Genomic DNA, 27,717 nt, shown 5'->3' with positions numbered 1-27,717 from the left:
TGATAAAGAATATTATAAAGATATCCTTTACTTAGAACCTACTCCAGTAGATAATAAACCTTGTCTCATACACACAGCTTTCTCCTCAGGATTCGGTATTTAGAATTTAGAGAAAGCAAAACCAGCTGATTATACCAATTTATATATATATATATATATACAGTTTATATCCAACTACCAGAGATACAACGATATAGTTATACCAGCTGATTATACCAATATATATATATTATATTAAAAACGTATACCTAAAACACCCCCTGGCCTCCCCTGAGTGGCAACAAAAAATTTCAGCCCAATCGGTCCAGCCGTTTGGCCGGCTATACGCAACATATATACGAATGTCTTGTTTTATTAAATAGATATACAGTTTGTATCTAACTGCTATAGATTATAGTAGAACAATATAATTATACCAGGTGATTATACCTATATATATATATCTATATATAAATGTGTAATCTCTGTTTGGCTGTCTGTCTGTTTGCCCGATCATAACTCAGGAACCCCTGGACTGATTTGCCTCGAATTTTGATTGTGGAATTAGGGAGACCCACGGGAATGTTCTTAGGATGGTTTTGAGAATCTAAGTTGAGTTGGTCGACATTACTCGCGAAATTTTAGTTTCCCGGTAAAATCGTGCGGGTAAACGGCCGGAGTAACTTTAAGCAATCTTGCAGGCAGCGCTGGGTTCCAAAGCTAGTATATATATACTAGGCGTTTAGGGCGCTTCCCGACCATTCTCTATTTCAAATATTAATTGTGCAGTGGCTTTATCTCTGAACATCTTCTTTTTGTACAGTATAAAACAAAAACAAAAAATGTTTGCGGATTTCATAATATTTTTTTGTGCATTTTCAAAATTTTTCAAAAATAAAAAAACTTTTTAACACAAATCTTTAAAATTTTGATCATTCATAAACCTTCCCTGGGGTCACGTGAGGTCCCACAAAACATTTTGGACCCGATCGGTTCAGCCGTTTTGACGTTTATTGGATACAAACAAACAGACAAACAGACAAACATACAAACACCCAGAGAAGCCAAATTTATATATAGATATGTATAGTTTATATCCAACTACCAGAGATACAACAATATAAATATACCAGATATCGTTAATAATAGTTTTTGTAGGTGTGCCACTCGTTGGTACTCAATACTGTGCTAGAAATCTTTAAATTAGATCATATTTAACTGTAAGAAAATATTTTATAAATCAGTTCGTATATTACTATTTATAGGACCATAATTACAAGTATATTATTGTACAAATTTACCAAATACTTGTATTTAGAATAGTTAACTTTATTTCATTGATAGCTATGAGTTGAACTTTAAGGTAATAATCGGTATATCTGGTTTATCTATCTATAAATTTAGCCTGTCTGTTTTGGTGTTTGTATCCAATAAACTTCAAAACGGCTGAACCGACCAGGCCCAAATTTTATGTGGGACCTCACTTGGCCCCAGGGAATTTTTATGAATTATCAAAATTTCAAATATTTGTTTACATCAAAATTTTCATTAAATTTTAAAATTTTTTGAAAATCCACGAAATTTTTTGTTAAAATCAGCGAATTTTTTGTTTGTTTTGTTTTACGATGTACACAAAGAGAACATGTTCACAATTAAAATAGAAGATGGGCGCGGAGCGCCCTTTAAATACTAGTATATATATATTATATCATGTATACATTACACACACGTGTAGAGTAGAAGGGTTGATACCTGATTTCCCTTTAATATCCACCCTTGAGCGTTTAACCCTCAATTTAAACCTAAAACCCTTGATAGCAATTTTATCTGTAAAACTGAATATGTAGATAGATAAAATTCAATGAGAGTACAACTAAGGTGTATGGGGGGTTAGGTTTTGTTTACATATTTTACTGTAATGTATTAGAACTGTTCTATAGAAACTAGTTTTAACAACAGCAAAAATGTAAAATTCGTTGAAAAGTTGTTAAGTGAAGATTGTTCAGTGAAATCAACATTTTGTATTTACAACATAATGAATTTGAGAGAGGTTACTGAACTACCGATCGCTGAATAATCAATTCAAAGTTGATGATTCATGAGGATTTGATTGGCTCTCGATAATTTAGAGACCTCTGCAATTAATTAAATTCGGTCCTTGGACTGTCCAATAACGTTGCAATTAGATATGAACAAACCCTATCCTCTCACCTTAGTTCTATACATATTAAATATATACTTGTAGTCTTGTGGATAGAAGTTTTATAGGTTAGTAGAGATGGGAGGTAGAAGGAGAACACATATATACATTATACAAACCATATAATATTCTTCAACATTCTTTATAGAAACCTCATTAATATAATTATACTGTTACATTCTGTTCCATTTCTAGATAAAAAAGTTAAAACTTTCACCCATAAAAAAATTTGACCATAGCTATGGAATTAAGATTTTTTACTCCTAAATAGCTGACATGAAAAGTTTTTTAAACCAGCGAATATTATTCTTTTTTATCATTATTTTTAATTTGATATCACTAGTTTATAAACCAAAACTTAAATAATTTTAATAAAAGTTGTTTAATTGACTTAAAAGAAATTGCAGTCAATAAAAATGAATGATGATGAGTATAATAGTGCAGGTCCTGATTCTATAGGTAAATAGTAAACTGTCAACAATATTTAGAACTAATCTATATTTATATATTTGATGAATATTTAAACAGGGGTGCATTTTTTAAGCAATTATTAAGGAAATGATTTTTGAACTAATTTATGTTTCCCAACTAATTGACACTTAATTTTTTTGCAGACATATTTTATGGAAGGAAAAAATTATTTTCAAAGATGGGGGGGAATCGATTTTTCAAGAAAGTATACACCCCTGTATTTAAACAAAAGCACACCTCAAACCTCAAATTTCACCATTTAAACAAGAGTGTTGAATTAGCTTAAAATAGATATTTTAGCACAGAAAGCATTGTTCATTCTATACTAAAACATTATTTTCGACGTATGACTGAAATGCGTATAACTGTGTAATTTTACTTTAAATCTCTGTGATTAAAGCTTTGAATACTTGAACTAGGCCTATTTTTTGCGTTGAAGTGAACAATTGATTTTATTTTGAATATTAAAAAATTATTTTTTAACTAGATAAATATTTTAGGAACTGAGTCTCCGCCCAATGAGAGATCTAGAAAACCTGAAGGAGAACTATACAGGTACTATCATTAATACAGTTGTAACCAGTGTAAAGCGTTAGTAATGGCGTCTTTAGCTAAAATTAGCAGGGCCGTTTTAAGGGGGGGGGGGCAACAGGAAACATTGCGCACATCACGCTCTGTAAGATCATATTTAAGGTGAAATCAGTTTTTTCCCCACCCCCTTTTTACTCTACCCCTTTCATAAACGTTCAAGCTCTAAATTAGAAAATTCGCTAAAAGATTTTAGAAATATGTAACTATTTAATGCTAATTGTTAAAAATGTGAACTGAACATTTTCAGAGGTAAATAAGTTACAAAATCTCGAGCTACATTTATAGTTTAAAGTTCTAATGGAAATAATGTTGAGACTGCAAATTATGTAAATATTATTGTACCTACTAGAAAACTGTTCTAGCTGAGTTTGCTTTTCTAAATTCAAATATTATTTCAACAGTTTAACTTTCTCCACATTTAACTTTTAACAATCTGTCAAACTTGTCAAAACTTGTTAATTTCCCTTTCATCTACAGTTAGTACAGGTTATCCCACGATTACACAGTAGCAAGATGACTTGAAAATCGTTCTTTAAAAAAAATTACGGCATTTATTTGTAAACCAAATTTTAGAATTAAAATGCTAGAGTTAATAGTCTCTTCAGTTCAATATTACCGGAGATGTGAAGAATTTTGGTTTCATTTAAAAATTTAAATCTTGAAATTCTCAATATCTCCGGCATTATCAGCAGCACAAAAAAGGCAAACTACTTGTTGGAAATCCCAGTGCAGGACTAGGATAATTTTGTGATTATTTTTTCAAGAATCAAACATGTATCAATAACTAGAAGATAACTAGAAGAATAAATAAACATAAAGCTAAAAAGCAGTTAAAAGACACAGACTAATATTTTCGCTTCGCGTATTCCTGGGTTTATTTTTTAATGAAAATATCGGAGCATTTTTCATCGAGACCTGACCGTTTTTTACTTAGTAAGTGAAGAATTACATAAGAAATATTTTTTATAATTAATATTTAACTAGCTAACTAGCTAACTAAAATTTTTTTTTGTGAAAAAAAAAGAATTTCTATTACTTAGCCTATAACACCCCCAGGCTACCCATGAGTGTACACAAAAAAATGTCAGCCCAATCGGTAAAGCCGTTTGGCCGGCTTTTTGCAACATATGCATGTCTTGTTTTATCTATATTACATATATTCAGGCAAATGTCTAAGTCTCTGGTTGGTGTGGATGGACAGCAGTTGAGTAATGAACTATCTGCTCCCTATGAGGTTCCACAGTTTCCTATTGAACAAATAGAATCAAAACTACTTAGGTTAGTAGGGACCACTAAACACATGGAGCAAAGAATTTCAATACTTTAAAAGATACAGTGGAGACCGATAATACTTTGGAAAATGGAGACAATATTTCAGTAATTTTGTTTATATTCGATGATGTTAAAAAGCAATTAGCAAAATCAACTTATTAAATGATAGCTGAGTAGTGTATACTGTACATGTTAATTGTACTATTTAAAATCATCTATCTACCATTCATATTCCTATCCCACAGTTTAACGGGTCAGTCTCACTGTACAACTTCCTTGCTACATGTTTGGTAAGATTGGGATAGTACCCTTGTTTTNATGGAGGGGGATTAGACTTTGGTTTGATTTGGTGCTTTTTCGATTTTAAAATTGTTATGGATTAATGTACAATCTAGATTGTGCAGGTGTGATCCTTTGTGCTGAATATTACTAGAGTTTTACACTTATTTTTATCTAGTTTTGTCTCTCATAATGTGTCTAATTTGTATCTAATCTTGTTCCCCACTATAATGTGTCTAATTTGTATCTAATCTTGTCCCACTATAACGAGTCTAATTTTTATTTAGTTTTATCTCACTATAACGAGTCCAATTTATATCTAGTTTTATCTCATTATAACGTGTCTGACTTTTATTTAGTTTTATCTCACTATAACGAGTCTAATTTTTATCTAGTTTTATCTCACTATAACGTGTCTAATTTTTATCTAGTTTTATCTTACTATAACGTGTCTAATTTTTATCTAATCTTGTCTCACTCAAGTGTCTTTTTTTTTAATATTTGCTCATGATATGCCATTTTTTTCTAATATTGTCTCTGTATTTTTAATCTTTTTATACCGTATGGTGTTTGATGTGTCTAGAGATAGGACTATAAAACAATACATATATTTAGTCTATTTCCCTTTGATCTATTTGCTTTTCAATTATTATCTTTTACGATGAAATTTCTTATCTTGAAGAATTAGGAGTAAATCTTGCTAGTTGGTTTTAAACACACTGAGGACTGAAACCTTCAATATTTATTAAATTATGGTTCTAAAATCATGGTTAGTTAAATTAATTTTCGGGATGAAACTTCCATATTAAAATGACAAGAAGTTATAAAGCAGGCTTTATTATCAGAACTTGACTACAAAATATCAATATCTTTAAAAACAGAACACACATCTTTACTATTTATAAGTACTTGGTTTCTGTTTTAAAATCTTCTGTGGTTTTGTTGACAGCAGAAGTGATCTCAGAACTTTTGTTAATCTTGTGATCAGGCATTGATCTCCATCTTATACAGATATACGAGTTATTCTTATTCCTCTTCGATATACCGTGCTGTTTATACCTTGCTGGAATAACTTTACTGTATGGATGAAGCCTTTATACTAAAATTAAAAAGTGTCCAAATTGGATATCAAGCTTTCAAAAATAACAAAATTCACACACAATTCAACCACAAATGATTGAACTGTTTATATTCACTGCACTAGCAATACAATATTTTATATTAGTATTCACTATACTTTGAACTTTATCACATCAGCTAAGATCACATTCACGAAGATCGAAATGAAACCTTCTCCACAAATATTCCCTCCAAGTGTCCTGCAGAAATATATTTTTTAAAATAAAGTTTAACGTACTTAATCACTAAGGTAATCGTATTTTGATAAAATTGATTTTTAAGTTTATTGCATGGGCTTATATCTGTTTTTAGAAGCTTAGAAGAGTTTAGCTCGTAGAGATTAATTCTCTTCAGTATCATGAAATATTCTACTTCAGTCTTCCATCTATACCCCGGATACATTCATCACTGGATATATCCTGGATACATTCATCTCAGGATATATCCTGGATACATTCATCTCAGGATATATCCTGGATTCATTCATTTCAGTATATATCCTGGATACATTCACCTCAGGATATATCCAGGATACACTCATCTCTGTATATATCCTGGATACATTCATCTCAGTATATATCCTGGATACATTCACCTCAGGATATATCCTGGATACATTCATCTCAGGATATATCCTGGATACATTCATCTTAGGATATATCCTGGATACATTCATCTCAGGATATATCTTGGATACATTCACCTCAGGATATATCCTGGATACACATCTCAGTATATATCCTGGATACATTGACCTCAGGATATATCCTGGATACATTCATCTCAGGATATATCCTGGATACATTCATCTCAGGATATATTCTGGATACATTCATCTCAGGATATATCTTGGATACATTCACCTCAGGATATATCCTGGATACATTCATCTCAGTATATATCCTGGATACATTCATCTCAGGATATATCCTGGATACATTCATCTTAGGATATATCCTGGATACACTCATCTCAGTAAATATCCTGGATACATTTATCTCCGTATATACCCTGTATACATTCATCTCAGTATATATCCAGGATACATTCATCTCAGGATATATCTTGGATACATTTATCTCAGTATATATCCAGGATACATTCATCTCAGGATATATCTTGGATACACTCATGTCAGTATATACCCTGGATACATTCATCCCAGTATATATCCTAGATACACTCATCTCAGGACATATCTTGGATACATTCATCTCAGTATATACTCTGGATACATTCATCTCAGTATATATCCTAGATACACTCATTTCGGGACATATCTTGGATACATCCATCTCAGTATATACTCTGGATACATTCATCTCAGTATATATCCTGAGCTGAAAACTTTAGAATGGAATATCCTTAATCCCGATCGGTTAATTAATCTGGAGATTAATAACAAGAGAAGAACAAGCATTATTTAATCTCGAGATTAAGAAAAAGAGTGAATCAAGCCTTAATCCCGATATCCACTATTCAAAAGTTCCCAGCTCTAGATACACTCATCTCAGGACATATCTTGGATACATTCATCTCAGGATATATCGTGGATACATTTGTTTAAATTATTAAAAAATAAATCAACATCTCTTTAAAAGATTTGATAACTGAAAAATCAGCCACTGCTACATTTTTGTGCGAAAGTACTGATAGCACAATGCAAAGCTGATAACAAACAAATGCATAAAATGTATACATGTTATTTACTATCTGTAGGGGTTTTGAGGATTGTTTAAGAAGTCTAGTTTTCAGATATAGCCGAGTGTTGTTGATGGGTTCGAAGGATATAGCTCCGGGTGGGTGGATGAGACAGGGTAGATCATATTCATCTCATTGTCCTGATTGTCCGACTAATATACAGTTCCAGGCAAGGGATCCGTGGAGTATAGAAATCCTATTCTAGGGCTGGGCCTCGAGCCTTGGAAACGATAGTTCTTTCATGGTAACAAACGGTTCGGAAAAAAAAACTATTTCAAAGTAGTAGGAACGCACTGGGCGTTGTTCCTTTCACGTTATTTCACGGGAACAAACGGAACGGTTCTAAACGGTACGGAACAAATAATTTAATGAACACGCCCAGCCCTAGTCCCTGCAGTTCTAGAAATACATGCAGTTGTGGTATTCAAGTTTTTACATTCAACTTAATTGACAAGGTTTAATAAAAATTAAATGTCTGGTATAGAGGCCATGTGTAGTGTTTACTAGGGTTTATTGTCGTTATTTGAGTTTATCCTTGAATAATGAATTACATCATTATATGCCCGATTAACAACGCTGCACTTCAAATCTCGGTGAACAAATGATGGATTTATACTGTTTTATCTGAAAATTTATCATTGCGGTACATTTATGTAAAACAGTTAAATGCGTATTTCTGCAGCAGAGCAAAGGAAAGAAAGTATATAATCTTACTTCTTTCTGTTGTGTCTATAAGGAGAAAATTGTTAAAAACGACTCATACCATTCCTTATTGTTACTCAAATATTGGTTTTGCAGAGTGCTCTTGAGAATCGGACATTTAGCTTAGCTGCAGTAGAAGTAGATTATGTTATCTCCAGTAGTTGTGTTATCTCCAGTAGTTGTGTTATTTTAACAAATTCTAGAATTCTAAATTTAAACCCACAGAGCCACAATTCTGTATAACTATTTAATAACATGAAGATCTAGATTCTTCTCTAAAGAATTAATTACCTAGGGATTACAGTTCTATTCCCTACCTAACAGAAGACAAAAGAAAGATGTTTGCAATGGTTTAACATGGTAAATACTGTAAACAGTCTTTTACACCATTTTCAGGATAGATAGACTCACCACTATACTTAATATATTCACTATTCACATATAGGTATATACGCTCTTAAAGGGAATACGTCCACGTGACTTAAAGTAACCCTAATGTTATATATTAAAATATAAATTCTTTTCTTAAATTGTCTTGTATAACCATCAAACTCAATGCAATTTTTAATTAATACGTGTTTTTAAACAATTTTATAGGAGGAATTTGAAAAGAAATTTAAGATATGATTGAGTAAAACTCGGGCATTTTCTATGTCAAGTGTAGTTTTAGTTCTTAACTGTGACCACATTAGAGTTCAGAATGAATGAAAAGTGAGAAGTAGTTAAACTAAGTACAACTAGTTGAACTACTTCTCAAGTTTAGCCGAATGTACACTAGAGAAGTAGTTAAACTAAGTACAACTAGTTGAACTACTTCTCAAGTTTAGCCGAACGTACTCTAGAAAAGTAGTTAAACTAAGTACAACTAGTTGAACTATTTCTCAAGTTTAGCCGAATGAACTCTAGAAAAGTAGTTAACCTAAGTACAACTAATTGAACTATTTCTCAAGTTTAGCCGAATGTACACAGAAGTATTTTTTCTTGAAAATAAAAAAAACTAAATTTAAATTCGAATAAATCAATATTTCTTAAAAATATATATTTAATTAATTGGTTTAGGGTTTGCATCCAGGAGGAGGCAGGTAACATGAGGTATACAAAATACAGTGGTATGCCATACAATAAAGACGATTTTAGATTTCTACTTTGATTGATATCAAGCTTTCAAACAGCATGAATACACATAAACATGTACACAAAAAGAAGCTGTCAATTAAAAAAGCTTCTTTTTTGTTACTTGTAAACTTATAATTCGAAAAAAATCAAATTTTAATTTAAACAATCGTCCATATTGTATTGATATAATCGCTTACCATTGTACAATATACATGTTAATTATCTCTCTCTTACCTCTCTTGATATTAATCTTATTTAAGACAAATAAATGTTCAATGCATGAATAAAAGGTATTTAAAAATCAAGATCCTAACATAGATCTTTACCTAATACTACATAGCATGTAGTGTACTATAATAGTGTTAAGTCGCTGTACTTTTACAGCAAACATATTGTTTCATGTCTTCCTTTTTACTGTTAAATAACCTGACTTTTCGTTTAGTGTTAGAAGAATATTTTAATAAAAATGTAAATTTTTTATAACCATCTTCCTAATATTTCCGCATAAGGACTTCGGTAGATTATTTTCGGATTTGGATAATACTTAAAGCGACAATGGACGCATTTCAAATTCCTTAAAGGAAGTGTTCGCGAAAAATGAAAATGCGATAAAAAAGCGCTTTTGATCGCTACTAATCTTACTTCTTTCTGTTGCGTCTATAAAGAGAAAATTGTTAAAAACGACTCATACCGAAGTACGTAGTGTCCATACAAATTTAGAAAGATGCAACATTCAACTCGGGTCGTAAACAAATCAATTTAATTCCAAACAAATCATTCAGATATTACAAACAATATAGTCATCAATTATTTTTCGACGCATTCGTAACTAGTTAATATTTCATAATATTTTGTATTTTTCATGATCTGAGAGTTAGCACATGATTACTATATACCAAACATTAGTTTTCTACGTCCTGTATCCTATACATAATAAATCTTGGATATTTTATTCAAGTTTGAATTATCTAAGTTACTTTACATTGATATACATATATGTGTATTTCCAAAAATCAGTGAACTAACCTTGAAGCCATAAATTTAAAACTAAAAGGATACAGGTGTCTCCAAAAATCAAGAGTAACAATTTTAAAAGAGAAAAATATAGAAAATTAGGAAAAAAACTTTCTGATTAAACAATTAAACTTATTAGTATAAACAATGATACTGCATGAGGCCGTGTACTTATTGATTAATATTATCCATATCTTCTAGTTGTAACCCAGTAGGATATAATATATACATTAACCTCTATACTCTCTAGTTTTAGCTTATTATTTATTTATTGCGCAGGAATATTATTGATTATTATCATCTAATTCCGCAGTCTATAATCCGTTTAGTCCTATAGTTGCAGTGTAAATAGATTTACCTATTTTTTATATTCTGTTAATTATATTATATTATTATCAAAATTAGCCTGCAGATTATAGTGCAGATTATACTTCTCTAAAATCGAATAATTTTGATAATTATTTTTTTCAACTGAATAGATTTCCTTGGATCAGCAAACTGACTAAATCAGTTTTTAGGTTACGTAAAGGTTGCCGCGCAGCCGCAGATCAAATTTATTTTATGTTGCTTGCTCCCATTGTTACTATGCTTGCTTACCCTATGTGAGATTTCTATTTATACCAGGTGTTCAGGTTTTTGAAATAATTTATCTCGATAATTAATAATAATATATGTTTAGGGTTCAACAGGAACAACAGGGTGCATCAAACCTTGGAGCCAGGTAGTGTACTCTGTACTATGTACTCTGTACTCTGTACTCTGTACTCTGTGCTCTGTACTCTATACTCTTGTACTCTTGTACTCTCTATTCTATACTTTAATACGATATGCAGTACGCTCTCGGTATAGTTCACGCCCTATACAATTAGTAAAGGATTAGCGTACATCATTACTCTATACACTATAACCTCGTTGGTTACACTACAATACGAGTTATAGAGACATTTCATTAAAAATAAAATACAAATTCTTTACTATAAATAACCTTGTTCTTGAGCTTATCGAATATATAGATGATATCCATGTTAAGTATTGATATCCATGTTTACTATTGATATCCATGTTTAGTATTGCCATCCATGTTTAGTATTGATATCCATGTTTAGTGTTGATATCCATGTTTAGTATTGATATCCATGTTTAGTATTGATATCCCTGTTTAATATTAATATCCATGTTTCGTATTGATATCCATGTTCAGTGTTGATATCCATGTTTAGTATTGATATCCATGTTTAGTATTGATATCCATGTTTAGTATTGATATCCATGTTTCGTATTGATATTCATGTTTCGTATTGATATCCATGTTTAGTGTTGATATCCATGTTTAGTATTGATATCCATGTTTAGTATTGATATTGATGATGATCTTGAACTCCAGGATTTGGTTCCACACTTCCAACGTGTTGATATCTCAGGAGATGATAATACAGGGGTTAGTATCCTAGTATTCATATTTCTTTGCACTTAAAGGAATTGAGTCTTGGCCTTGAACTCAAATTTTCGAAACCAAATAGTTGATATTTCAAACTTAAATTATTTAATTTATTAGAAATCATACAGCTAGCTTATCCCAAAACTTCGTAGACATCGAAAGAATTTATAAAATGACATCATGACAATTTTCAAAGTGAGAAATATCTAAGGTCTAAGACATTGGGTTGCAAAGATATAGAGATCAAAGGCTCAATTCCCTACACAACAACATTACTTTACACTACTAAAATTTAATGCATTCATCTTTTTATAAAATAAAAAAAACATGATTGGTAACGTACATAGAATTAATGGTTTATCTCACAGATACACACAGCAGTCAGTTTTTGACAATTACTGGACGCGTTTGAAAATATTACAGACAATTCAGTCACAAATAAATCTCTACCAACGTATATTTTAAAAATCAAAGTCTTAAGAAATGTTTTTCTTATTTAGGTTCCAGTAGAGGATCTTCATTCAGCATCAAAACTTCTTATTCAAGTAAAATTATGTTTGAATGTTCTTAAACTTTATTTATAATATTTATGCTATTTATTATCAAAGGATTGATAATATTTGAAACTGCGGCTTAAGAAAGTATGATAATAAAACAAACTCAACATTTGTTGGTCTTCCTGGGACCCAATTTAATGAATTTAAACTTTAAATGTTTAGATGGATGTATATATATTTAGGCTTTAAACATCATGGATGTATAAATATTTGATCATTAAACATCATGGATATATATATTTAGGCTTTAAACATCAGGATATATATATATTTAGGATTTAAATAACAGGGCTAAATATATTTAGGCTTTTAACATCATGAATATATATATTTAGGCTTTAAACATCAGGGATAAGTATATGAGAGTTTCAAGGCAAGGATTTCCTTCCTCTGTTGACAGGTGCAGTTTTAACATTTAGAAAAATTTAACATTTTTTTGTCAAAATATTTAGTTTTAAACTTTTTAATGCAAGTTATTTTAAGCCATTTCTTATGTGTAAACTTTTAAATTTCGTTTTTTACGCTCAATATTTTTAAATTGTTCACATCCTTGATACTTTTCCAAATTTACAAAGTTTGATTAAAAGTAAGTTAACTTAAAATAATTATGTTTGCTAAATAGGTTTCTGTCAACCCTGAGTGGAAATCCTAAACCAGAAATTCATCTCATGGACAGAGCAACTATTGAAGGTAAATATAAGTTATACCTCTTGACAAATAAATATCTATACGTTTATTATGCACAGCTGTCGGTCAAATAGGGATTGTAAGTGTAATTTAATGTGGTCCTCCATAAAACAGTACCATTGAAACCTTGATCTCAACATCTTGACGTCGTTTTAATGACTCCAACATGAAAAGAAACAAATACAAGTATACTCAGGTATAGGTAATTCTTGCTTGATTAGACAAATCTTCCAAGGGTATTGTCGTGAATCGGGCATTACCATCTGTTCATGGAAAGTCAATTACGCTTACAGTCCCTTTAATAGTAGATTACTCCCTACCCCATTAACTTTAACAATTTAGATTTTAGAGAATTGTTCTTATAAGTATGTAGACATAGACATATTGAGTTAGGGGTTCAGAAAATATTTTATATTCCAGGGGGGGAAGGGGACTTTAAATTATTTTCTAAGGTCTGGGACATCACACCGAAATATATCACAAACATTAAAGAAAATATAAGAACATACTTTCTGGACATCCTATAATACAATTTTATTCATAATTTTCTTTCATATCTACTAGTTAAGCCATATAGAACCGGAGCTTTTGCCCCTATTTCTAATCCCTATATTTTTGCAACACCGTGTCCTTTGAAATTTGTAATTAGGAATTCTGCTAGATCAAAAAATATAAGTTTAAAATATAAAAGGTTGACAGCATCAGATTGCAAAGATATATGGATTTGAACATTTGAATTTGTGGCAAAACTCAGTTCCTTTGTTACTAACCTAATACTATGCAATATTATTTAAAATATTCTTTTCTAAAAGCCCTAAAAGTCATCTTTATACGTGTTGATATTAGATTGCATGGAAGTACAGACTTCTAACAGATAACAGATTACGATAAAACATAACAATTACTAATTAATTATTAGGTTTCTTTCATTTATGAATTTAACTCTACTTCTTAGTTATGTTCATCTTAAATAATTATTTTACAATGTCTGCATCCACGTTTATTGAAGTTTAACTGTCAATTATTCTTATCTTTATCATACTCTGCCCTGTTTTTCTTTGGAAACGTAATATTGGAATATTTGCATTTCACATTTTTCATCTCATTACTTACAACCTTAAAACTTCTCATTAAGGAAATAGAAAACTATATTAGTATTACAATAAAAATTATGTAAAAGAAGATTTTTCAAAATTTTCAGTTTTTGATTTGTAAAAAAAAAGGATTGATTAGGAATACAAAGTGTACTAGCCGAACCATTACTTCCTCTTGCAACAAACACCCCTTAAAAATATTGATAAGAAAGCAGAAAGAACATTTTTATTAACTTTTTAGGGGACTGTTAATTTTCTTCTATTTAAAGGTTTTGGCACAGAATGAAAAGTTATCTTTTAGAATTTAAAAATAAGTTGAACTTTAAAAACGGAAAGATAAAACTTAAAGGACTTGAGACTGGACATAGGTTTCTAGGTTAATAGGGTTTATCTGTTGCATATTTAAAGGTAATCCCGCCCTGTTGAAACGACTCCTAGAGGAGAGACGAGAATCTCTAAGTATTATTCAGAGTGATTTTATATAATTATGTTTGCATAAACATTTATATATTTTTACTAGACCAATATATATAATATATATAATATATATTCACGCTAAACTAAACTATATACACACTCATTAATATTTACTTCTCACGCTTGTAATGGATGTAAACTGCAACCTGTATTAACCCATAAGCAACTTACTATTTGGAAAATATATAAAATACAATAAAGTCTTTTTTGTATTTGCAAAATTCTTAATTTTGTTTATTTGAATTTGGTTAGCACATATATTACATAATACACTTCTAATTGCATTCGTTGCTGCATCTTGTTCCAATATTGAAGAGTTTATATCTATTTTCTAAATAAAATAAGACAAGTTGGAAATACGTTGTCATCAATCAAGGAAACCAGTGCACACAAGCCTTTTCTTTTTGATCTAAATATATTTCCGATTAAACACTTTTCGCTAGAAAAATAACGACTACTGAGAAAAATATGTCCATATCAAATTCTAACATATCTTAATTGATACGAATATTAAACATTGACATGAATATTTTAGATATTTAATTGATACGAATATTAAACATTGACATGAATATTTTAGATATTTAATTGATACGAATATTAAACATTGACATGAATATTTTAGATATTTAATTGATACGAATATTAAACATTGACATGAATATTTTAGATATTTAATAGCTGACGTTTGATCGAAAATATATCGTTATTGAACTGTGCACAATGCGCTTAAAACCGAAAACATGATCATTTTTTAGTTTTAAAAACGATTTTATGAAAATTACCATGGAGTTATGCATGAGAAAATTACTTTAGATTTGTAAGTAATTAAAAAAGATTTAATAAAACTATGCACTTACTTGAGGGCTTACGTTTCAGCATTTACTTTTTAATTTGTTGTATAGGCTAGTACTGTAGCTTGACAACATATAGACATATTAAATCTATTTTCACACAATACAAATTGTATTTAACAAGTTTTGAGTGTGTGCGATTGTTTGTTTCTAATACTTTGTCTTGTTTGTGTGAAGGGGTTTTAAAAACAACAAAATCTAAAATTAATGTATTTATATTTTTCAGATCATCCGATCCATCCTCCTAAGGATGACAGGGATCCCTGGGATTGTGAGTTCCTACCTGACAACAAGTAAGTTTTAAACCTACGCTTGTTCATATTTATTAGAACTAAGGTCCAGCTCGGATATTGAAATGTACACTGGTTGTGCATGAAGGAACTGAACTTGTATTTGTATTTACAAATCTCTTTTTCATTTTGTTTAGTTCATATTGTTACATAATATAATTATTGATATTATTAGCTGTGAACTTAACTCATTTTAAAGTATTTACAAAACTCTTCATTTTGTTTTGGGATAAATTACACACTTAAACAGCGTTTTAGAATACATTGCAGCTGATTAATTTTAACAATTAGAGACATTTGTATCTTATGTTGTTAGTAGAGGTACATAGTTATTCTTGGTGCATTAACTTTAAATCTAAAGATGTTATCTCTGTTTGTATACATGTTGAAATTTCTAAATTGATTTGATTGGCTATAACAAGAAAAGTTTGTATCTCCATGCAAAGCTTGGTTCTCAATCAAGCACTATTCTTTGATTGTTGCTCCATTGTATAAAAATATATCGTTATTTCTTCTTCTTATAGATTATTGATAATTATGTTGTGTGTTGTCTAGGAATGTGTTGGTCTGTAAGGAAGGTGTATTCTCGGTCTATGCTAATCAAGAAGACGCAGATAATGGAAAAAAGATAGATTTTGAGGTAATACTTTTATATGTCTTGAAACCTTAAAACATGTATCAAAAACAAATTTTAAAATACCTCTTGTTGTTAATGTTTTAAAGTTTAAAAAGTTAAACGAAAGTAATGACTTTAAAAATGAAAAACTCCCCCCTTCCAATTTTCTTTTAGTGTGAATGGAATTTAGTATTTATCACAAACTTTGGTTTTTTAATCAGTGCAACCCTTTCACTATTAATTATTTCAAACTATTAATTGTGATAGATCAAATAATTTAAGTTTGAAATATCAAAGGTTTACACAGTCAGGTTGCAAAGACAAAGGGAATAGAAAATTAGAGTTTGTGGCAAAGACTCAATTCCATTACTGATTTGTTTTCAGGTTCCTGATTTGGCCACATTTGTCAAGGATATGCAGCTTCTCTGTGGACTTATCGCAAACGGTAAATAGAATTATTTAATTCAAAATTTTTCAAATTTATAAAACTCTTTCTTTTAATTAGAGATTTTTATTAACATGATTTGAAATACCGTATTCGTGACAATCAAAAATTTGTTAAAAGAAATAGTCTTTGCCTCAACTTAAGTTTTCGTATCCTTGCAACCTGATAGTATAAAAGTTTGATATTTCAAACTTTGAATATTTAATTTAACAGGGTTCCTAGTTTGATATATCTGATGTATACGACATTGGGTTGCAGAGATACTGGGATTTGAAAATCAGAGTTTGTGATAAAGACTCAATTTCTTTGTAATTTAAGCCCTTGATTTTTTTAAAGGTTCAAGAATAAAAACGAAAAAAATCTTATATTGTGTGCAGGACCTCTGAAAAGTTTCTGTTACCGACGTTTATCCTATCTGAGCAGTAAGTTCCAACTTCATGTTCTACTTAACGAGCTGAGAGAGCTGGCAGCTCAGAAAGCTGTTCCACACAGAGACTTCTATAATGTTAGAAAGGTAATTTATAATTAACTTGTTTTTTGTCCTGAAAGTGCACATTATCTTGAAAAAATGTAATTATAACGTTTTGATAATTTGATAATTTTACTATGCTTTATTCTCAATAGTAACCATTTTTCTTTTTACAATGTGAAAACAGATTTCTCTTTTTTATATTTATATTATATTTATGTTTATATGTATTTTCATAAATATTACTTTGAGGCAGGTCCATTGAGTCGTGTCAAGTTTTGGGCCAGTTCGGTTCAGTCGTTTTGACGGTTTTTGGATTCAATAAAATCAAGAAACAACAAACAAACACGTAGACAATCCAAATACACTTTATTTGGGGTGAAACATTGGATGCTAAATTTTTAAATTAATAACATCATTGTAACTTTCATTCGTGAAATGAGGAAAAAATATTGTTTACCCTTTGTTTAGGTTGATACTCATATTCATGCTGCATCCTGTATGAATCAGAAACATTTGCTCAGGTTTAAACATTGTTTTATTAGAATTTACATTATTGTACCAGTTCCAATATTTATTTGTTTTTACATAGACTGAATTTAATTCTTCGAAGACACTTAGTATTTACAAAAAGTAAAATAAAAGGAAGATTTTATAAAACACTTAACCAGCCTTCGAAATTAATAATTTCAGATCAAAAAGACTTAATTATTTATTATTATTAAAAGACAACCCATTATTCAATGAAATTCAACTTCAAATATCTAGCTGTATACTGAAGCTCTTCGCTCATTTTAGATTGTTTATAACAACTTATATTTAGGTTAATTCAGCTGGTTTAACATATGTTAGATTGTTTATAACAACTTATATTTAGGTTAATTCAGCTAGTTTAACATATGTTAGATTGTTTATAACAACTTATATTTAGGTTAATTCAGCTAGATTAACATATGTTAGATTGTTTATAACAACTTATATTTAGGTTTATCAAGAAAACTCTAAAAACTGATGGAGACGAACCAGTCTGTAAGGTGAAAATTTAAAAGAAAAATATAAGATTGACATTTTTACGCTTTTTTAAAATCTTTAAATACTGGGGTGTCATCTTAAAGAGACACCTTTGTTTTCAGTACAAGCTTGAGAAAATAAAATATAATCTTTTAAGGTTTCAACCTTTCCGATAAAGAGAAAATTTCGGTCCAAACAAATTGTGCAAAAATAATAGCGTTTTTGATCATTTTTTTGAAATGTTTGTTGATACAATGGTTATATCTAAACATGATAAGACTTTTAACAAAAAATGCTTATTTAAATTTTATTTTCATTTGAATTAAAGAAAGAAGTTGAGTCTTTGCCACAAACTCTGATTTTCTAATCCCTATATCTTTGTAACCCAATGTCTTAGACCTTAAATATTTCAAACTATAAATTCTGTTAGATTTAATAATCTATCTAAGGTTTACACAATCAAATTGTAAAGATATAGGGATAAAAAAAAATCATTGTCTCACAACACAATGACTTAATTCATTACCATAAAGAACACAATTATAGCTTGATAAAATATATTATAGAATGGAGAGATGACCCTACGTGATGTATTTGAATCTCTGAATGTTACAGCTTATGATCTAACAGTAGACATGCTTGATGTTCATGCTGTAAGTATTAAACTAACAATTCATAATGGTTTCTTAATCCATCCTTTTACTATTCATCCCTGGAATTTAACTTAGTTTTTAGTTTTAGTTATTGTTAAATCTACATTTTATAAATTTCCATCTTAAAATATAAGATTTAACTGCTAGTCTTAAAACATGTGTTCTTTTATAGGTACAATATATATATAATATGTTGCTGAAAAAAGTGCTAAATGCTTGCGTTGTTTATAGTTTTAATATATAGGCTATTCAGTCAACATTTATACTTAGTGAGTTAGTATTTATAAATATTATTTCTGTCCAACATTTTAATATACTACCATTTGAGAGGATGCAATTATCAATTAGCAAGTTGTAATTTCTGTTTGTCTGTTTGGATTCCCGATCATAACTCATGTACCCATACACGATTTTCCTTAAAATTTGATTGGGGTACTCGGGAGTGGGTTTACACAGGGCAAATAGCTAAAATTGTAATTTACGACCAAGCGAGTGTAAACGACAGTAGTAACTACTGGATCTGAAGCTAGTTAGCTATAAGTTCAAAACAACTTTGTTTTCATTTTTGTATTTATGTCTTTCTTTTCCCCTGAATTAATAGACACTACCTCTATCAGAATATTATTTCCAGGATCGGAATACGTTCCATAGGTTTGATAAGTTCAACGCTAAATATAATCCTATTGGAGAATCAAGGTATTAGAGACAAAACTTAATATATTTTGCTTTAAGGCATGAAACTTAGTGTTAAACATAATTCTTTTTATATTAAAAAACTGACATTTAATACAAATTCAATTGCAATATTCTTCAAATAAATAAAAATGAACAGTCTCGTTTCAGAAATATAAAAAAAATATTTTCTTTACAATTTTCAATTTGTGCCTTTTTATAATTTTTGAATAAATTTGTCCGTTACAAATGTTTTAAATGATGAGCTTTAGAATATTAACTCATGCTTTTATGTAATCCATTTATTTTATAAACTTCAGGCTAAGAGAGGTGTTTATGAAAACAGATAATGAAGTTGGAGGCAAATATTTCGGTAAACTCATCAAGGTAGGAATAAACTAAATCTTTCTTAGTAAACAATTAAACGAGAAGCAAGCTCAGACTAACAAATTTATTGTTTGAATTTAAAAGAATATATTTTCTCGCTCTAGGATTGATTTCTCTTTTAATTTGATCATTTATTAGTTCTGTACGTTTATACTTAAAGGGACTGTAAGCGTAATTTCAGATGACCCTTCATGCAAAGATAGCAATACCCGATTAAAAAATATACCCCTTCATAGCTTTGTATGATCAAGTATACATAGATCATACAAGTTTGCCGCTTTAGTAATTGTAAGTTAGCCATACAGTCCAAACTAGGCCCAGCTCGGATACCGTTGTAAATCACGCATTACCCTCTTTGCACTGAAGGTCAATTGAAATTACGCTTATTGTCCCTTTAAATGACATATAATCACCGTATTAAGGAGATTAAACAAACATTTATTAATCCAACCCACCTTAATGTTATAACTATTATGAATATTATACGTTACGTATTTTATTTAGGAAGTGTTTGTTGATCTTGAGGAATCTAAATATCAAAATCTGGAGCTAAGGTACGAAACCAAATTTTAAAATGTTTAATTTTATGTTTATGCTCTGCTGGACATTATATATTATCTCAGATTGTCTATCTATGGAAGAAATATCAATGAATGGGATATGCTGGCAGACTGGGCTATCAGAAACAACGTATACTCAGGTATAAAAATACAAGTTTATGATTTTTTATTTAGTATTTTATGTTTGCTCACCTTACCTTCACACCAAAATCATGATACATATTTTTGTTACCTATGGAATTACATTTTATGGCCAGCAAATTAATAAAAGTTAGACCTCTAAACTTAACGGTTTAACACAACACGTTTCTACATCCATTTTTCAAGGAGTTTTTAAATAAGTAAATAGAAATTTGAAACACCGACTAGCCCTTAGACCGTCCTCTACCCTAGCCTATGCATACAATAGTTTTTTTTTTTGCATAAATTTGCTTGGAGTTTTAAGTTGGAAAAGTGAACAGGGGGGTGGAGGGGGGGAATTCCCCCCCCTCCAATCGTTATATGGTTAAATTTTGATGCTAAATAATTAAATAACTTTATCTTTATATCATATATTTAATCTAGACAATGTCCGTTGGTTGATTCAAGTTCCTCGTCTCTTTGATATCTACAGGGTCAACAACTGTGTAGAAAACTTCCAGCAGATCCTGACCAACCTGTTCCAACCTCTATTCGAGGTTACGAAGGATCCAGCCTCACATCCTTCACTGCACAGGTTTATATACAGGATGTACAAAGATAAAGGGGGAATAAGGGTTCAGACTCTGCAGACCACTCCACGGAGACTCATCTGAAACCGGACAAGTCGGAAACTGCTGTGCTCCATTTTTCAATTTTCAACATTTTCCTGTTCTCAAAAAATTGAATTTCCTGTTTAAACAATTAGGAAATGACAACAAAAAACTTGAAAATCGGAACAATTTCAATTTTTCCAGGATTCGCATTAATATTTTTTACTAAAATATCTTGTTTTTTAATTCTCTATTCGAAGAATTATTGTGATTTTATACATCTAAATAGATCCAACACAATAGGATAATGTTAAGGTTTCTGCAGTACGTTATTGGATTTGACAGTGTGGATGATGAATCTAAACCTGAAAATCCTATGTTTGATGTCGATGTTCCTACTCCAGACCAGGTACAGTACAGTACAGTGCAGTGCAGTGCAGTACAGTTTAATGCAGTGCAGTTCAGTACAGTGCAGTTCAGTGCATTTCAGTACACTGCATTACAGTGCAGTGCAGTGCAGTATAGTACAGTACATTGCAGTACAATGCAGTACAGTGCAGTACAGTACATTATGTCACAGTACAGTACAGTGCAGTACAGTGCAGTACAGTGCAGTGCAGTGCAGTGCAGTACAGTGCAGTGCAGTGCAGTACAGTGCAGTAAAGTGCAGTACAGCGCAGTACAGTACATTACAGTACATTACACTACAGCGCAGTGCAGTGCAGTACAGTGCAGTGCAGTGCTGTGCAGTGCAGATCTATAAATTTAGTAAATAATATCAGAACGGTCTGATTTCCGAAAAAATACTTAATGCATAACATTATTGATGAAAGTTAACAAATGACACAGTAAAATTGATTATTTTCAATGTAAAATTATATATCTAGTGGACTGAAACTGAGAATCCTCCGTATTCCTACTATATCTACTACATGTTCGCCAACATCACAGTGCTAAACCACTACAGAGAGGTCAGATAAACAAAATAAGAATTAATTAAAACTTTACCATCAAGTGATTAAGTGACACCAAAATTAAGTCAAATATATTTAGTAATAATGCTGCGAATCAAGTAAATATATATATACACTTTGTATGTGATGATTTGAACAAATAACACATTTATAATACATTAGATGTAAATATATATGCAATATTAATGTCGCAGGAAACCTACAGCCTAAATCTTTTCTGCCCCAAAGCATATATCCACATAATACACCTATCGAAAGTTGAGTTTCAACTTAAAATAATCGAAGAAAAAGATGAACGACACAAAAATGGGCAATTTTTGTTATTCAAAAGTTAAAAAGTTGCTAAATTTTATTTAGCATATATAAACTACAGCTCATTTCCCTTCTTGTGAACCCGCTCAACAGAGCTTGGGATCATTTTATATTTTGATTAATTGATTTAGTCACGTGGTTTAAATACCTTTGTATTCCGACCCCACTGTGGAGAAGCAGGACCAGTTCAGCATCTTGTATCAGCATTCATCATGTGTGAATCCATCTCTCATGGTCTTCTTCTGAGAAAGGTCGAAATAAACTTAAATATCAAAGTCACAATCCGTAATTAAGTAATCTTGAAAGTTATAACTTTTGTGCCTCTAATTTCTGGATCCAGCTACCTCCGTTGTTCGTTGAACAAGCCATTATTTTTTCGAATTAATTTAATCTTTAATTGGGAGAATTTTTGCGAGCAACCATACTTGTATCTAATGTCTTATGTCTTGTTAATCTCCATCTGTGTAAACTGATTAATTTAATTCCTTGATATCCTGTGGCTGTGGTGGGAAAAAAGAATTGATCAAACATTGGATATTTAGATCAAGATTACCGATGTTCACACAAAAGTTCCGATGTCCACATAAAATTTGGGTTTAAAATTCTCACAACAAACAACATTCCTAAGTAATTATTAACAATCCCACTTGAAAATTTGCAGCTTTTGTTAAAAAAAGAAATCGATTATTTTAGTTTGGTCTAATAAATCCCAACTATACGTTTAAACTCTTAATTGAAAGTTCCAGATTAGTAATTCGTTTTATTCAGGTTCCAGTTCTCCAGTATTTATACTATCTTTGTATGTAGGTTCCAGTTCTCCAGTATTTACATACTATCCTTGTATGTAGGTTCTAGTCTTCCAGTATTTATATACTATCTCTGTATTTAGGTTCCAGTTCTCCAGTATTTATATTCTATCTATTAAATTAAGTATTAAATTAAAATGTAAAAATTGTGAAACTTAAATTGCTTTTAATTAAATATTTAGTCAAATATATATCTATCTATCTCTCTATTTAGGTTCCAGTTCTCCAGTATTTATATACTATCTCTGTATTTAGGTTCCAGTTCTCCATTATTTATATACTATCTCTGTATTTAGGTTCTAGTTCTCCAGTATTAATATACTATCTCTGTATTTAGGTTCCAGTTCTCCAGTTTTTATATACTATCTCTGTATTTAGATTCCAGTTCTCCAGTATTTATATACTATCTCTGTATTTAGGTTCCAGTTCTCCAGTATTTATATACTATCTCTGTATCTAGGTTCCAGTTCTCCAGTATTAATATACTATCTCTGTATTTAGGTTCCAGTTCTCCAGTATTTATATACTATCTCTGTATTTAGATTCCAGTTGTCCAGTATTTATATACTATCTCTGTATTTAGGTTCCAGTTCTCCAGTATTAATATACTATCTCTGTATTTAGGTTCCAGTTCTCCAGTATTTCTAAACTATCTCTCTATTTAGGTTCCAGTTCTCCAGTATTTATACTATCTCTGTCAGATAGGAATTGCTATGTCTCCTTTATCCAACAATTCTCTCTTCCTCAACTACAATAGGTTCGTCATACCTTTTTCATTTTAATTTATTATATTTTACTTAACATGCAAATCTCACACTCGATCTAAAAGGCCAAATATATGAGACTTTACTGGTACACCTTTTGACCTAGCTAGAGGATTAAATTGTCTCTATATCTACTATAGGTCTCCACTACCAGATTATCTAGCTAGAGGATTAAATGTCTCTTTATCTACTGATGATCCTTTACAGTTCCATTTCACAAAGGAACCATTAATGGAGGAGTACAGTATTGCTGCTCAGGTATTATATTAAAATTATATTTAAAGGAACTGTCATTATAATTTCCTTGAAACCTTTATCTGATCAATTATGCTGAAGATACTTCATTTTATCTGTGGCTTAATTAGTGTTTGATTCTGATAAATTCCTCCTATGGCTCTGTACTGCAGAGAAAAATAGATAACTCATTCATTAGGATCACAAAGGTTTTACGGGTTTCGTTGTGTGAATTTATATTGACAGCCTTCACTTTATATTTGTCCCTTTAATTCTTCGAATACCTGTATTACATAATTTGAATTTAATTCATTTCCATAAGACTTCTGATAATTTGTGTAAAAACATGATTTTCACCCAAAAAAACCATAAACGCATTACGCTGAAAGTTTATAGAATGAAATTAAAGGGTTATATGCTAACATGAATAAAATGTTGTTAAAGGGTTATATGCTAACATGATTTAAATGTTGTTAAAGGGTTATATGGTAACATGATTTCAATGTTGTAAAAGGGTATAGCTAACATGATTTAAATGCTGTTAAAGGGTTATATGCTAACATGATTTAAATGTTGTTAAAGGGTTATATGCTAACATGATTTAAATGTTATTAAAGGGTTATATGCTAACATGATTTAAATGTTGTTAAAAGGTTATAAGATAACATGATTTAAATGTTGTTAAAGGTTTATATGCTAACATGATTTAAATGTTGTTAAAAGGTTATAAGATAACATGATTTAAATGTTGTTAAAGGTTTATATGCTAACATGATTTAAATATTGTTAAAAGGTTATATGCCAACATGATTTAAATGTTGTTAACAGGTTATATGCTAACATGATTTAAATGTTGTTAAAGAGACTTTATGCTTAATTGCAAGTGACCCTACGTTCTCTATGCAAAGATGACAATGTTTAGTTTAGTTAGCAGTGCCCTTTAAACTTTGTCTGATCAAGTAAGAATTAGAAATTCATGTGTTTTAGTTTTTTAATACTGCATCTTTTCTATTGGGTCTCGTAAATTGGGCATTTCTTGCTTTTAAGAAACGGAGGAGAAAATTATCTGAACTTAAAACTTTTCAGGTCAGAAAAACGACAATATCTTCCACATTCTTGATCAGATCAAGGTTTCAAGGTTACCACTGTAAATTGGGCATTGTTATCTTTGCATGGAGTCACTTAAAATTATGCTTACCATTTTTTTAAGGGAAATAATTTTACCTGTAGAATATTTGCCACTGGTAGATACTGAGCTGTAATTAATTCATTAATATTTCTAGGTGTGGAAGTTGTCTAGCTGTGATATGTGTGAGCTAGCCAGAAACTCTGTTATTACAAGTGGATTCTCACACCATGTAGGATAATTATTATTTGACAATTCGAGCATTGAAATTAAATACCATTTTTAATTATTGAAAATACAAATTTAGGGATAAAAATTGAATTAGAAAATTACATTCACCTCCGTTGAATTATATAAACAGCCACACGAGCGGGGAAAGACAGGCGGCCATGAGCCGTATTGAAAATCGCAATTTGAATGCCCCAAATTTACCATTTACAAAAGTAATAATTGCCGGAAAACGAAAATGTTGTGGCATATAGTAGCTCATGGCTGCCGTAAGACAAAAAGCTAATATGTTTATGTTGCATGGAAGGTAACCGGTTGTGGCTTATGGCCGCATGCCTTCTTTCGCTCCCACACAAGTTCTACAGGAGAGAAAAAAATCTTTTTTGTGATAAAAATTCTATTTGTATTTAGGTTAAACAGCACTGGTTGGGTCCGAACTATACCCGTGAGGGGGTAGCTGGGAATGATATGACTAGAACTAATGTTCCTGATATCCGGGTATCCTATAGATCAGAGACACTCATGGCAGAGCTATCCAACATTTTCAACTCTGTAACTGATGATAAACAGAAACAAACTATATTTTAGATTTATTAGATTATCTTTTTAGTATTTACTACCTACATTGTTCAGTTTATATCAGAACTAAGCTTCAAGTAAAAGCAATATTGCATGAATTTTAAATTTGACTAAAGGAAAGCTTGTCGCTTATATCGTATTGTTCTGAGCAAAAGTACAGCTAAATCACTTCCATTGATTTTAATTGTTCGTTTGTCAGTCAATTTGTTCTGTAGTACATTAGCATGTACTACGTACGTAGTACATACATAGCATATATATATATATATATATATATATATATAAATCTGATTTAATGCTATTATTATGTTAAAGGGACTGTACAATAATTTCAAGTGACACTCCATATGAAGATTGAAGATGACAATGACCGATTTACAACGGTACCCTTGAAAGCTTTTTCTGATCAAATATGAATTAGATAGAAATTTTTATGTTTCTTTGAACAGTGTATTATCATTAGCGGTTTCTTTGCGAAAGTGGCTTGCGCATACTTTGTTTATAAGAAGCAATGGAGAAACTCGCAGAAATAAACACTTTTTGAATCGGAAAAACGACGGGTTATTCCACATTTTTTATTAAATGAAGGTTTCAAGGGTACCGTTGTATTGCCATCTTTGCATAGAGAGTCAATTGAAATTACACTTACAGTTCCTTTATGAAGATTAGAATACCATAGACTGTTCTAAATTTTATATCTTGGTTTAATAATATCCTGACTGCCTAGGCTTATTGCCTGAGTCTGATTTTAATCCTAATTATGTATTTCCTGAATCCCCAACATTTTTATTCATCATGGTACTCTTGCTGAGAACTCACTAGTAAAACTTAATTTATATTTATAATTTTTAAAAAACTTGCCCTTTGCTATTTATTGACTATATAATATATTTAGAAATTAAACTTGTTTTACTTTATCAAGAGAGAAAGAGAATGTGGTGTATTGAGTTAAGGGAAATAAATCCTAATATTATAAAAATGAGCCATTAAATAAAATATGTAGAAAAGTTGAGATTCACATGAAAATTGAGGAAATTATATAAAATGTTGACGGTTAAGATTTCTCCGGACGGATCTGTGATTTACTACACTTAACCCCAGAACTTCAGAAAAATCGAAATAATTTATAAAATGTCGTCTTGACAATTTTCAATGAATTTTATACTAAATTTCAGTAACTGTTAAAATAAATGAATAGCCAAGAAACATGCGGGAAATCTGCAGCATTTAGACATTAAATATCTCCAGGGTTAAGAAAAAGACATATTAAAAAAATCTTTCGATGTCTAAGAAGTGGTGAGTTAAACTT

The 27,717-nt window shown here is 30.5% G+C and overlaps 1 protein-coding gene across 8 annotated transcripts in view; it reads left to right on the top strand.

Moving 5' to 3' along the window:
• The window catches only part of LOC111696879 (AMP deaminase 2), a 33,121-nt gene extending 6,444 nt beyond the window's left edge, over positions 1 to 26,677 (top strand). For 2 of the 8 annotated variants that reach the window (XM_023466641.1, XM_023466638.1), the window contains exons 5-32: positions 3,151 to 3,205; positions 4,406 to 4,519; positions 9,374 to 9,406; positions 11,124 to 11,165; positions 11,798 to 11,882; positions 12,383 to 12,427; positions 12,775 to 12,839; positions 13,062 to 13,129; positions 14,629 to 14,679; positions 15,778 to 15,844; positions 16,397 to 16,481; positions 16,842 to 16,902; positions 17,280 to 17,416; positions 17,843 to 17,895; positions 18,357 to 18,405; positions 18,949 to 19,035; positions 19,667 to 19,731; positions 20,028 to 20,094; positions 20,599 to 20,648; positions 20,718 to 20,794; positions 21,219 to 21,369; positions 21,701 to 21,794; positions 22,273 to 22,356; positions 22,803 to 22,922; positions 24,143 to 24,234; positions 24,382 to 24,499; positions 25,759 to 25,833; positions 26,241 to 26,676. In XM_023466641.1, coding sequence (XP_023322409.1) covers positions 3,151 to 3,205; positions 4,406 to 4,519; positions 9,374 to 9,406; positions 11,124 to 11,165; positions 11,798 to 11,882; positions 12,383 to 12,427; positions 12,775 to 12,839; positions 13,062 to 13,129; positions 14,629 to 14,679; positions 15,778 to 15,844; positions 16,397 to 16,481; positions 16,842 to 16,902; positions 17,280 to 17,416; positions 17,843 to 17,895; positions 18,357 to 18,405; positions 18,949 to 19,035; positions 19,667 to 19,731; positions 20,028 to 20,094; positions 20,599 to 20,648; positions 20,718 to 20,794; positions 21,219 to 21,369; positions 21,701 to 21,794; positions 22,273 to 22,356; positions 22,803 to 22,922; positions 24,143 to 24,234; positions 24,382 to 24,499; positions 25,759 to 25,833; positions 26,241 to 26,417 — 2,267 coding nt within the window. In that variant the 3' untranslated portion in view covers positions 26,418 to 26,676. Of the gene's footprint in view, positions 1 to 2,580; positions 2,639 to 3,150; positions 3,206 to 4,405; positions 4,520 to 9,373; positions 9,407 to 11,123; positions 11,166 to 11,797; positions 11,883 to 12,382; positions 12,428 to 12,774; positions 12,840 to 13,061; positions 13,130 to 14,628; positions 14,680 to 15,777; positions 15,845 to 16,396; positions 16,482 to 16,841; positions 16,903 to 17,279; positions 17,417 to 17,842; positions 17,896 to 18,356; positions 18,406 to 18,948; positions 19,036 to 19,666; positions 19,732 to 20,027; positions 20,095 to 20,598; positions 20,649 to 20,717; positions 20,795 to 21,218; positions 21,370 to 21,700; positions 21,795 to 22,272; positions 22,357 to 22,802; positions 22,923 to 23,439; positions 23,494 to 24,142; positions 24,235 to 24,381; positions 24,500 to 25,758; positions 25,834 to 26,240 lie in introns of those variants that run through there. The other 6 variants (XM_023466642.1, XM_023466637.1, XM_023466643.1 and 3 more) reach the window with 6 other exon arrangements.
• The last annotated feature ends 1,040 nt before the right edge of the window (positions 26,678 to 27,717 follow it).

Source organism: Eurytemora carolleeae, unplaced genomic scaffold (genome assembly GCF_000591075.1).
Source record: "Eurytemora carolleeae unplaced genomic scaffold, Eaff_2.0 scaffold186, whole genome shotgun sequence".
NCBI lineage: Eukaryota > Metazoa > Arthropoda > Copepoda > Calanoida > Temoridae > Eurytemora > Eurytemora carolleeae.
Note: the sequence above shows the minus strand (reverse complement) of the source record. Positions and strands in the feature narration are given on the sequence as shown.